This window comes from Centroberyx affinis, unplaced genomic scaffold, assembly GCF_046629955.1.
Source record: "Centroberyx affinis isolate AG114_WGS23_722 - 3 ecotype Tasmania unplaced genomic scaffold, CSIRO-AGI_Caff_v1 ptg004124l_1, whole genome shotgun sequence".
In the NCBI taxonomy this organism is placed as follows: domain Eukaryota; kingdom Metazoa; phylum Chordata; class Actinopteri; order Beryciformes; family Berycidae; genus Centroberyx; species Centroberyx affinis.
Window position 1 is genome coordinate 27,734 of NW_027281898.1, and position 12,420 is coordinate 40,153.

Below are 12,420 nucleotides of genomic sequence, written 5' to 3' on the forward strand. Positions count from 1 at the left end.
GAACACAGTAACTCAAGAACAACACATGATAGATACTTCATACTCACACCACAGGTTCCCCCTGTACAGTAGATGATCTGATTAGATTTTGGCGCATAATGATGAGGGAAAAGCAGATTTTCTTTTTCTCTTAAGGGTTGGCGTCTTCCTTTAAAGAAAGTAGTCCTGCTGCACGCCACTAGGTGGGGCCAGAGGAGAGCATCAGAAGGACCAAGGCCTGGCTTTTCTACTGTATATGCATCTCCCAGATTGCTGGAGGAAAACAAAGGATGAAAAGGTATATAGATTTCTATCTTAGTGTACAAGACAGAGCCAGGCTCATATCAAGCAGATTTTAAAGCATTTATTTATTTGCTGTACTATGTGAGGTGTTGGCTCCGGCTGCTGTATGCACACACAAAGCGTCAGAAGCAAAATACACAGGACCCACCTATGCAAGCGCAACACCAAACTAGTCTTAATGTTACAATTAATTTGATCGTCTGAAACATAATGACATAAAAATACACACGGCATTAAATAATGGTTTTGTGGCATCTGCAAATCTGTAAAGGAGAAAGCAAACAAACGCGCACTCCTAACGTATCTAGGATGCAAACTGAACAGAAAATTTCCATAAGTAATGTTTCTTCGCTGTCAGTAGATGTAATTCAGATGTACAGTCCGCGTCCAAGTCATCAAACGACAACCGCTGTTGCTCCGGTTTGGTCCATAGAAGGTAAAATAAAAACGGGGCTGCGTCCCGACAGTCCTCAACCACCTCCATTCCTCGCCTCCTATCCTTCCCTCATCTCCTTTCCTTCACGCCGAGCTGCTGTCAAGAGAGCCGGAGAGCCGAGAGTTCCTCCACAGGTGGACGCAAACGCACATGTGCGACTCTGGGTTTCTCTTCTCTCTGCGATTATCAGCAGCCGTGCAGAAGACCTCGAGTTTCTCTCAATATTCAGCTTTCAACCTCTGTCCTCAAGTCCTCAAATTTAAAGTTGCACTAGGACAGGTTTTAATGTAAAAATTGAGACACTGTAGATTCACCTAATTTGCCTAAAATTCCAATTCTTTTCCCTCTCTTGTCCCTTTGGTATAAAGCATCAGACCGGCTGGGTTGGTAAACATGAGCGAGCTGTGTGCGGTTTACTGTCATGACCTTACATGATTTCTGGGTGTTGAAGTTGAAAATTGCAACGTTTCCTAGTGCAGCTTAAAATGCGCCTTTCCTCATACTCTAAGAACTCAAACTAGAGAAACTCGGGGCTTCTGAGTGGTGAAGGAGAGGAGGTGAGATCTCAAAGAGTCCGTGTCAGTCTGATGAGGGATCCTGAACCCCCGGCCTGGGATCGGCTGAGAAGGGGTGGGGGGGGGATAGTGGTAGTTGAAGGTTGAAGGTTAGGGGGCGGGACTTAGATCTGGCTGAGGGGCAGGAACTTCTGGTAGTAGCTCTTGGTTACGTCAATCATCAGGTCTTGAGTGCACTCTGGGAGCTCCCCTGAAAACAGACCTGAGGGAGGAGAGAGAGAGACAGGAGTGAGAATAGGAAAGGACAAACGTAGATATTAGGTTTTGCTTTCTTCTTGGCGCTATAAGTGTGTGTCTGAAGATATATATGTGTGAGTGTGTGTGTTGCGTAGTGGGACAGACCTGGGCATCCGGAGAAGACGGTGAAGGGAGGGACCACGGTCTCAGGAGGAAGCACGGTGTTGTCTAGGATCTTACAGCAGTCCTTCAGCACACACCGTCGACCCTGCAGACAACACACCAATGAAGAAGAACCAATGTGGAAGCAAGTCATCAGTTACCAAGTCAAATCCTTTCTTTGACTAGGACTGTTTTCTTTAGTCTGTCTATTATACAGTAGTACAAAATGGATGGAGGCTGGTCTGAACATAAACCGTCCTAGCAGTAAGTAAATAAAAAGGATATTTTCAACCAGGAAAATCGTGCTGATAATTCCAACTAGTTTTTTGTTTTTTAAATCATATATACAACTTTGAAGAAAACTTTTCAGACAGTACATATGTTGGCCATTGTACATTTTGCATCACAATCACATTAAAGAATGCCCTTAGGTATTTTTGCTATACCATGAAAACATAAAAATGCTACATGATACTTTCATGCATTCAGAATATAACAAAATGACACCCAAAACCAGACTTTTAATTTGTAGCATGCTTTTGTTGCTTTCCGTGATTAGTTACCATCGTTCATGTTGAAAAACATTTTACTCAGAATTTTACTTTCAGCCAGTTAGTATTCTTCCAATGTGTACTGCCATTAAACCCCAAAACAGAACTGTGCAGCTATGACTAAAATAATCCTGATTATTTTGCCATATATTGTCATCACGATTATTAATCATAATTAGCCTTGATGACTTTAGGATGAAAAAAATATTTTGTTGCACTTTTTTCATCTCACATCATCAGCTAGACTATTTAACAACAGCTGGTATTCTAAATCAAATTACATGTGTCTATATGGCTTATTAATGTTGGAAAGCAAAATCAAGATATACAACTGCACACAACACAGTTAGGTTTACATTTTGGCATTTTCTATACACTGAAGTCAGCAAGACAATTGTGCCTATTTAACCATTTTCAAATAGAACTTTTCCTCAAACAGCCTCCTGATCCACTTATCCTATGTGGAATCCAGACAGCGCAATGGTAACCATTAAATGTAATTTGTTCCACTGTGACAAGATCAGTTACTCAACCGAGACAAGATAACACAATTGAACTTCAATCCGTTTCGAATCGTAATCCAACCCGTGTCTGTGTGCAAGTCTGCTCAGCTCACTGGGTTCAGTCAGTCCCTCTGAACCAGACTATAAGCGGACATGACTCCCATGTGACTGCTCAACCCCTCCGGCACAGGGAGGACAAAAAACTCTCTGCTTTCCCCCCTTGTATCCTCTCTCACTGAGTGTGTATGTTCAAATATCTCTCTCTGTATATCAGTTTCTAGGTGTGCGTATTTCTTTATTACATCTTCTAAGAGCTGTGTGTGGTTTTGTGCCACTCACTATGACGCAGTTCTTGCCAATGTGGACATAGGAACCTATCTGTGCTGCATTGACCACACAGTCCTCCTCGATGAAGACATGGTCTCCGATATGCAGGGGGAAGAAAGCCACTCTGGGGAGAGGAAGAGAGAGTGAGATAGAGAGATGGGGGTCAAGGCTTTGTTAGATCGGCATGCAACAACCAGAAAATAGAATAAACCCCTATTTCTGCGTATTAAAATGCACGCATACAGCTAGTAGGTAAAAATGACATTGTTTATCATGGTGTTATACAGCCAGTTTAACGCCTGAGTGTATTGCAATGTAGAAAACAGCTACAACCCTTGGACACTACGGAAGAAAAAAAGTCGCTCACCCTTTGCTGAACTTTTTGAAAGGTGGTCGGATGACGCTCCGGCTCTTCACAACACAATGTCTGCCCACCCTGACATTAGCCAGGTCTCCCCTAATGATGCAGTCATTCATTACAATAGTCTGGAGAGGAGAAAACACACACACACAGCTATGTCACAACGTCGAGTACAGGCAAATTGGTGCACCCGTAAGAAAATAACGGCTCCAAAGGGAAGCTGTAAAATATATTTCCCTTCGTATTTATGTTTTTCCTCACTTTGCCATTGAGGACGATGTTCTGACTCCCGCACAGCACTGACTGTCTGCTCACTTTGTTGCCAGACGCCTGAAACGAAAATACAACGATGACCATTGCTTTGTAAGTGTGTTTTACGCATGTAAACTGAACACAAGTAAATAATATAATGATTCCAGGTATATTTTGGCCACCCAACGACCCGTCGAGTTTTAGCTAACGCTAGCTAGCCAAGTAGCAAGTGACGTTAGTGGCTAACAACGGCTCAATTAAACACATTACCGTTTCAATATACTCCGCTTTGTTGTACAGTATTTCAGATAATTCCATGGCTGGGGATTTTGTAGATTATCTGTAAATAATGCGCAGTCTTAGGACCGCAAAATTCTGCTGATAATTCAATAGTAATGCAACTGTTTTGCTCTCTGCTCTCAACCGCTCCCTTCTTCCGATTCATGAATGGATTTACAGTCCTTACGAGTAGAGTGCAAAATCATCGATGGCTTTTCTCAAGCCAAACAAATTGGTAGATCATAGGACACAATCATGTTGGTATATTTCAGTGACATCGTGAGCGGGTTGTCATACATTAATTTCATTGTACTTACCATAGCCAGTTAATTACTAACCAAAAAATACATAACATATAGTTCTATGATCGATTAGTCCTCCCTGTGCCTCTCCAGCTCATATTCTGTAATGCTATTTTATTTTTTCTGTCATCAAGGAGCCCCTTTAGAGTGAGTTTAATGTTGTATTTTCGGATTATTCTTTTTATAAAGAGTACTGGGAAAAAAATACGAATACAAACTTGGGTTCTGACGTGCGCATGCGCGCTAGCAATCACTTGACCCCGTTTCTTCTTCGCCTTGCACGCTGGGAGCAACCAGTAACTTCTCCATCATGGCGTCCCGTGTCCTAGCGCAGTGCGTCCGCTCGCTTGCCCGGCCCTCGGGGAGGCTTTCGGCGGGTCACCTCGCCGTCAGAGCTGCTGTCGCCCCGGCCTCAGCGACCCACCGGCCATTCTCATTCGTGTCAAGCAACCAGCGGACGCGGTGGCTCGAACAGACCCGGGTATGTCTCGGATAACATTGAACTCCTCTCACCGTCGCGGCCTAGCGGTAGAGGCTGGCCACTGTGACCTACCTGCGCCTTTCACATCTGACAAGCTAACTTAGCCGGCTAAAGTTCATGCAAGCATGAGTTTGTTTTACCTGCTGAAAGGCTCTTGCTCTGTAACCTCTGCAGCGAGGTCACTGGGAAACGCTTGAAGCGTGGCGGTTTTTCATTACACAACGACCGGGTTGCACTTGTTAGCTAACGTTACCAAGCTAGTGAGTTCATGGGCACATATTTGCTGCTAGCTTGTTAGCCTCTCTCCTGTATTTTGAGCCACTTGGATACTTCGGCGTAACCTAACTGCTTGCTAACACATTATTATATAAGTGAATTGAAAGTCAGTGCCTGTCAGGCATTAGTGATATGTTCAGTACTGTATTGCTGCAGCGTATAAGAGTGTTTGTTTGTATAACATGCTAGTTTAAGTTGAATAAGTGTTTCGGTTCGTTATCTCCCAGACTTTCCCCCGCCTCGTCGTAATAGTAGTGTTTTACGCATACTTAAGCCACACCCTATTTACAAGTTGTGCTGGTAATGCAGCAATGTTTTGATCTATCCATAGGATGGCTGCCTGTATGTACTGCTTTCTGCTGTAGCCTACTCTGCTTGGCATACAGTCAGATGGGTGGTAAGCTCAGACAGCTTAGGGCTAACTGATGGGCTGGTGTTTATCTCTGCAAACTTAAACCTAAGTGATCAGCCCACTATGCCTTCCCCCACCCTCCCTACCTCCACCTGATCATTCCTGCTCTCATCCTCTTCCTCCCCCTCCTCAGATCTCCTCGGTGGGTGTGTTGTGCCGACAGTATGGGGACCTGCCCCCCCTCACCCTGGAGACCATCAAAGACCGCGTCATGTACGTCCTCAAGCTTTACGACAAGATCAACCCCGAGAAGGTAAGAACGGCAACTCAGACAGTAAATAGTAAAGTAGTAGTAATAGTAAAGTCCACTTGTTGAATTGGAATTGACCTCTGTTGCCTGTAATACTCTGGTTTGTTAGTCAGCGGCTCTTGGAATGATTCTGGAAAAAATGAGTATCTAACATCAACGTCGGTCTCTGTTCCTCAGCTGCAGACCTCATCCCACTTTATGAAAGACCTGGGTCTGGACAGCTTGGACCAGGTAGAGATCATCATGGCAATGGAGGATGAGTTTGGTGAGTCTCTGTTTGGTGCTCTCTCTCACTACACCTGTCTCTCTGTCTGTCTGTATAGCAGCCTGATTATGATCCATCTGTGTGTATTATCGCTCTCTTCCTGTCAGCCTGTTTGTCTGTCTGCTCATGTGTCTTGTGGTGTTTACGTGTCTCAAACTGACCAGGGAGCAGTGCCAGTTCTCATACGTGGATACTGGTTTCTTACTGTCAGTGTTTGTGTTTAACGTACACACTGCTGTATTTCTTACTGTGTGTGTGTGTGTGTGTGTGTGTGTGTTCCCGCCGCAGGGTTCGAGATCCCAGACGCGGAGGCAGAGAAGCTGATGAGTCCCGAGGAGATTGTACAGTACATCGCAGACAAGAAGGATGTTTATGAATAGTCTCTTTACATGGCACACTTCAAAGGCAAGCTCTCCTCTCTCTCTCTCTCTCTCCCTGTTTTCTGTCAAATCCTCCATTGCATATTTGTCTGAGTATTGAATTAGCCACAGTGTTTTCCAGTCAGGATACAGGATAAAGTAGCACATAATGCCACTTTTAATGTATTTGGCTGCCATATTGTAGCACATTTTTACACGTTTAATATTTTTGAATTGCGGATATGTTCTTGCTGTTGTTGTCTACTGTGTGTTTAGGGCTGTGGGTAAATACTTAGAATAGTTGGCCTTCACTACTGGCTCAAGGTGACTGCTAATTTAACTACTAGACAGTTGGGGAAATGGCTGCTTGAAGGTGAACTTGTATTTTAAAATCCTAAAAAAAAAACAGTTTTCCACTTTGAATTAACGGAATGAGCTGGAATAGCCTCACATTTGCTTTCCTTTTCTTCTTCTCTCCCACAGAGAGGTTGACCCCCAACATGACCTCACAGGACATTGCCTGTGAAGCAGACGGGCGCCAAACCGTGTTCCACTTTTCCTCTGCCCCCCCCCCCCCCCCCCCCCGCGCGGCGTTGTTGGTGTCTGGCTGCCTTGTCTTGTGTTTTGACTGTATTTAAATGAACATGTTCGTACACTTCGGGAGCTCGGAGACGAAACAAAACATAACAGTAAATAAGATTAAAAAACGGCCACTGTTTGAATTTTTTTGTTTTTTTGTTGTTTTTTTTGGGTTCCAGCTCCACCTTGTGGTTCTAATGTATAATTTCTCATGAATAGATCAATAAAGACACATGCTGTATAGTTCCAAGTCGCCGCTCTGTTCAAATTACACTGATATTCAGGATACAGGATTGTAGTGTGTGTGTGTGTAATGTCTTTTCACACACAATCTCAGCCTTAGTATTTGGTTGACAGCCATGAATTTGAGTTTATCTGTAGGGTTTTGAAAGGGTTTCTTAAGCCTGAGGGTCACAGAATCTCCTCAACTCTTAGAGGAGCATGTAGTCCCTTTAGTTAAAACATAAAAATCACCAAAGTGACAAAGTTTTCACATGCTAACAGTGATTTAAAAATGTTCTAAACACATGATTCACTCCCTCTGTGGCCTCAGTCTGACTCCTGATAAAACCATGACTGGCTGGTGAGCTAATGCAGTCAGGTATGCTATTGGAACCGCCCGGGACAGAACAATAACCATTTTTTAGAGTAAACAGGAGTCAGGTGGAGCTCGTTCCTCTCATACACTGACTTCCTCACACTGAATGGATGTGTGTTAAAGTTTGTCCTTGGCCTAAGTGTAACAGGCAGTACAGGAATTATTGGACTCGTTTGTTTGAGGGACATCAGACTGAAACCATGACACACTGTTCCACTGACTGGCCAAAAAAAGGCAAAAAAAAATTTTTTTTATTGTATTTTTATCTCAAAATCTCATCACTTACTTCCTGGAAAACAGAAAATCTTTAATGGTGACTTAATGTACCAGAATGTGACCTAAAAATTCCAACCAATAAAACCATCACAGATTTTTGAACAATCCCGCCCCTCCCATCAATTAAAACGGCCTTTCTCCCCCTAACTGATCTCCCATTGGTTTACACTTTGGAATGATCCCGCCCCCAACATCCCGTTTCAATAGCAGGATGCTCTCAAAATGCTGTTTCATTGTGACTTTAAAGTTTTGTAGGTGACATTTCCACCAGTTCAGAGCCTTCAGATCAGATGTGTCCAACCCAGTGCTGGTTTTCAGAAACCTGAGACAGTCCTGACACAGCACCGAGGGACAAGAGTCACATAATGACAAACAATATTAGTTAAATACACTCAAAATCATCATTTGAAGAGTTCCAGTCTGAACTGCTGTATATCCTCCAGGGGGGAAATATTAACTTTTTGTGAGGAAAGGTTTATAATTAGATCATACCTTCAAGTTCAAGTTTATTTGCACAATGTAATGAAACATAGGGGAAATAAATAAATGAAACAAACTGTGCAGCTGAGAAAAAAACCCTTATACTGAAATCTCACCTAAATAAAATGAAATACTTTTTAGCAGTTCCACTCTCTTCCATAGGATCCTTCAATAGTTCACACTGCAGTATGGCCACATGCAGTAATGACAATACAGTATAAAGATGAATATGCTATGTTGGGGAGTTCAGGATCAGAAGGTTCTTTGGCCTGGGACCAGTTTGGTTTTCTGTTATTCAATACACACAGTTGCAAAATGAGTCAGACCACTGTGCATCAAATCAATAAGAGTTAGAAACATTTTTACAGTTTTAAAGTGACCCAAAACTTGAAATGTCACAGTTGCCCCCTATGACTAAATTTAGCTGTTATTGTGTAGAAGAACACTGTCGGGGTTAGGGGGTTCGACTCCTACTGGGGTCACCAATGCTACAAATACATGCACTCTTGGTACTTACAGATGCTTTGGATAGAAAGCTCCCACAAATGGCATAGGTGATGTTATTACCAAAGCTCAACACCTCCAGGCAGCCAGTCTGACTTGACATCTTAAGTTACCCAAGAATACATTTCAGGTTCTTTTAGGTTTAATTTCTTAAGGCTCTTAAATTGAAGCCCCCAATATTTTCCTCAAGATTAATCTCATATCTCAGGAATGTTTCTGTCAGACTTCTCAAACAGGCAGTGTAAACAAATGTAAAAGAGGAATTTTCCTCCCAGGCTACAATCCATAGTAGGCTACGTCCTGCTAGAAAACTATTTGGAACAGTGATTTGGGTTGGCTACATTTAGGTTTTACTTCAATAAATAACTTTAAATATACAAAAAGGTTCAGACATTGGTTATTGCCTTTTGGCTAAAGGCCTAGTGAGTGTAACTGTCTAATTCAGTGATTCTCAACCCTTTTCATATCAAGGACCCCTAATTTAGTCCACATTAGAGCCACGGACCCCAATTTAATGAGATTTTGTCTCTTGGACCTAAATCGGAGAATATTTTTATTGTTAGATATGATTTTGTCCAGAATTCCATGACTATCTGTATTGTAGGTAGAGAGATAACAGAGAAACTATGATCAAAACAGTCATTCTACATTCTCTAATTGTGTTAACTTCTTAAATATTAAATAATGCTGAAGTTTAACAATTCATCAATTTGCTGGGAACCCCCTGGAACCCCCTCAAGGACCCCTGGTGGTCCCCGGACCCCACGTTGAGAAACACTGGTCTAATTGACTAGTTTCTTTTCATGAGACTGGCACCAAATAAAAATAGTGACAAACTAAGCTTAACAATACAATGTTCATAATCAAACTATTACTACGTTGAAGTATCCACTTGTCAAAATGTGTTTCAATGAATTAACATAGAGGCTTACCTTTATGACAAGTGGAAGGTTTTCTTAAAGTTAAGAAACAAATTAAGAACAAATTTGAGAACTTTGCTTTCAAGAATCCCATTTATCCTGAAGTTCTTTCTTCAAAAAACAAGGAAGAGTTAAAATACTTATTTTTCATGGATGGATAACTTTTTTTTTTTTTACTTTTTTCTTTAGACTAAAGTTATGTAAAATGAACACTTGAGATCTTTTTATCCATCAAATGTTTTGTGAATCCAGCCCTTTCTTTAGATTACACTCACACTGTTTTAAGTATCAGAAAATCAAGATTTCTCTTTAGGAAATGAGGAGAAATGAAGAGAAATGAAGAGAAATGAAGAGACACGAGCATTAAGTCACTGTTAGTCTTTTATTGAGGGTTGTACCCAAGTTATACAGCTTTGTATGCCGGCTGCAGGAGCCAGAGGGTTACAAACAGTTATCAGTATACGAGTACAGCCAACAGAAGACCTACTACCTACTACTCTACACCTTAGTACGGATTCTCTTAAGAGCACTAAAATCCAGAAAAATAAGGAAGAGGAGAAAAAAAAAAGAAACAGAACAAACCAAGCAACAAAGGAAGGAAAATAAAAGATTAAATGAAACCAAAAAAAAAAAACAAAAAAAAAAGTAGACAGCATCAGAGGAGACATTCATTATTAGAGCACACTGGAGTTGGTTTTCTATACCTTGTAATATCAGGCGACTTCGTTTTTTTTTTTTTGTCAATTTTTATACCCATACAAATAAAGATTGTCCTTCAAAAAGTGCAGTTTCCCCCCCGAAGTTTTAAGATAAAATCCTTTAAGATGACCCGAGGAAGACGTTTGAAAAAAATAAAAAGGTACTTCCCGTTTCATTTCAGTTTGTAAGAGAGAGGAAGACGCTCCCCCCCCCGTCGATTATAGACATTGTACGTTTGTATTCATATATATATAGTTTCAACAGTCTCCCAAAGCAATGTGCATAATAGGTTTTACAGGTGATCCAACTACACTCTGGATTGATAGAATCTCTCTATAAAAAAAGTTGTAGTCGTAGTAAAATTTGCAGTTTTTCGCCGGTCTCCCTCGTTCCTCTCGTCTTATCGAGGAAGGAGACAAGCAGTGTGGAAAAAAGAAAAAAAAAGAAAAAAAAGAAATGGACTTTGCAAATCTTAACCTTTCCTCCTCCTCCTGCTACAACTGGCCCGATGGTTTGCTAGGTAATAAAGGTTTTTTTTACGTTTTTATTATTATTATTATTATTAGTAAGATTCAACGATGGCACGACATGTTTCAGTTTGAGGAATATTATTGGGAATCCCATCTCAACTGTTTTTTTTTTTTGTCTTTTTGTTGGTTTTTTTTTATACTTTTTGGGATATTTAGAGAAAGCAAAAAAACCCAAGGTTGGACATGGAAGCCTGGGTTTTAACACTCCACTGCATAGTCTCTCTGAGCAACTCCCATCCCCTTTCCCCTAAATATACTGTACCCCCCCCCACCCGCCCCACCCTCCCCCCACCCGAGTCTTTGTGCTGGTTAGACTAAAGCTTTTCAGGGTTTGTGTGTATTCATACTAAAAATGTAAAATGACAAAAAAAAGACAGCAAATCCTCACAGTTTTTTTGTGTGTGTAAAAGTCAAAAAAATAGCCTTAGCGCTTTTGATCGACAGTAGGAGCCATTGTTTTCTTAATAGACGTGGGTGTGTGTTATGCGTACTGATATATATAATATAGCATTTGCTCACAGGATAATAAGTCAAGAGAAAAAAAAAAAGAGAAGAATCACAACATTTTTCTTTAAATATTAAAAAAAACAAAGTAGTAGAGTATCACCAGCCAGCTTCCCTCCTCTCCTTCCTTCCTTCCTTTTTCCCTCCCTCCCTCCCTCCCTCCCCTTGTCTGGCCCTATTGGGAAGCTGCTTGGCAGCCCTGGGGATTGTACATTGCTCATGGTGGTTTTTCATATACTGAAAAAAGGTTTTCCTCACATCATCCTTTTGCAAATGACTTTTTTTCTTCAAGCATTATACATTGTCCAGCTTTTTAAAACACACGTAAAACGCAGACACGCACACGTACACGAAAAGAACAAACGAATCAATTCAATCCCTTTCCTCCCTCTCACCCTCCCTCCTCGATTTGGCATGGTAGTGTGTTCCGACACACATGCGCACACACACACACACACACACGGTATCTGTATGAGACCGGGTTTTGCCCCCCCGCTGACAGTAGATTGGACGAGACGAGGGGAAGCGCAGTGTCGACCCCTACAGTTAGCAACATAAACAGTAACATCATCAACAAAGAGAGAGGCGTTTTTTACAGACAATGCTTGTCCCTTCTCTAACAGCAGAGCAAAGTTGCCTCCGTAGCCGCTGATCGGGGGCCAGTTTTGTGCTTATCCCACTAATGGTTAAGGTTAGGATACTGAGGAGGGCCAAAACTGTGCCCAGATCTGGGCTAGGAGAGATTTCGTTGCCAAAAATACAGAATGAATGAAGTGTAAAATAACATCAAGAGGGGAAAGGGGAAAAATGAACGACAGATTCCGGGGTGAACTCGCCCCAGAACTCCCATCAGCGTTGCGTTTCCTCTCCTATAATTAAGCTTAGGACTTGGAGAGGGGAGAGCTGATCCTGGGTAAGCCGACGAGCGGCAAGCGGAGCCCCCGCGTCCCTGAAAAGCCAGGAAGAACCGACCGATCGGAAGCCACGTCCCTCGCCTGAGTCGCGCCAATGAAGAAGCCTCGCCTCGTTTCAGTCGAGCTTTAGACCCCGAGCGTCTCCATGACGACAGCCGCCAACCCG

At 42.1% G+C, this 12,420-nt stretch overlaps 2 protein-coding genes across 2 annotated transcripts; one reads left to right on the top strand and one right to left on the bottom strand.

The window, feature by feature from the left end:
* Nucleotides 1-334: 334 nt before the first annotated feature.
* dctn5 (dynactin 5) lies at nucleotides 335-4,061 on the bottom strand. The gene is made up of 6 exons (XM_071542554.1): nucleotides 3,897-4,061; nucleotides 3,636-3,704; nucleotides 3,381-3,499; nucleotides 3,026-3,137; nucleotides 1,636-1,738; nucleotides 335-1,495 (listed from the first exon to the last, which is right to left on the bottom strand). The coding sequence occupies exons 1-6, from the start codon at nucleotides 3,942-3,944 to the stop codon at nucleotides 1,398-1,400; spliced, it is 549 nt and encodes a 182-aa protein (XP_071398655.1). The 5' UTR covers nucleotides 3,945-4,061; the 3' UTR covers nucleotides 335-1,397.
* A 416-nt stretch (nucleotides 4,062-4,477) lies between these two features.
* Nucleotides 4,478-7,063, top strand: ndufab1b (NADH:ubiquinone oxidoreductase subunit AB1b). Its single transcript, XM_071542556.1, has 5 exons — nucleotides 4,478-4,688; nucleotides 5,510-5,629; nucleotides 5,804-5,891; nucleotides 6,180-6,296; nucleotides 6,734-7,063. The coding sequence occupies exons 1-4, from the start codon at nucleotides 4,518-4,520 to the stop codon at nucleotides 6,269-6,271; spliced, it is 471 nt and encodes a 156-aa protein (XP_071398657.1). The 5' UTR covers nucleotides 4,478-4,517; the 3' UTR covers nucleotides 6,272-6,296; nucleotides 6,734-7,063.
* The last annotated feature ends 5,357 nt before the right edge of the window (nucleotides 7,064-12,420 follow it).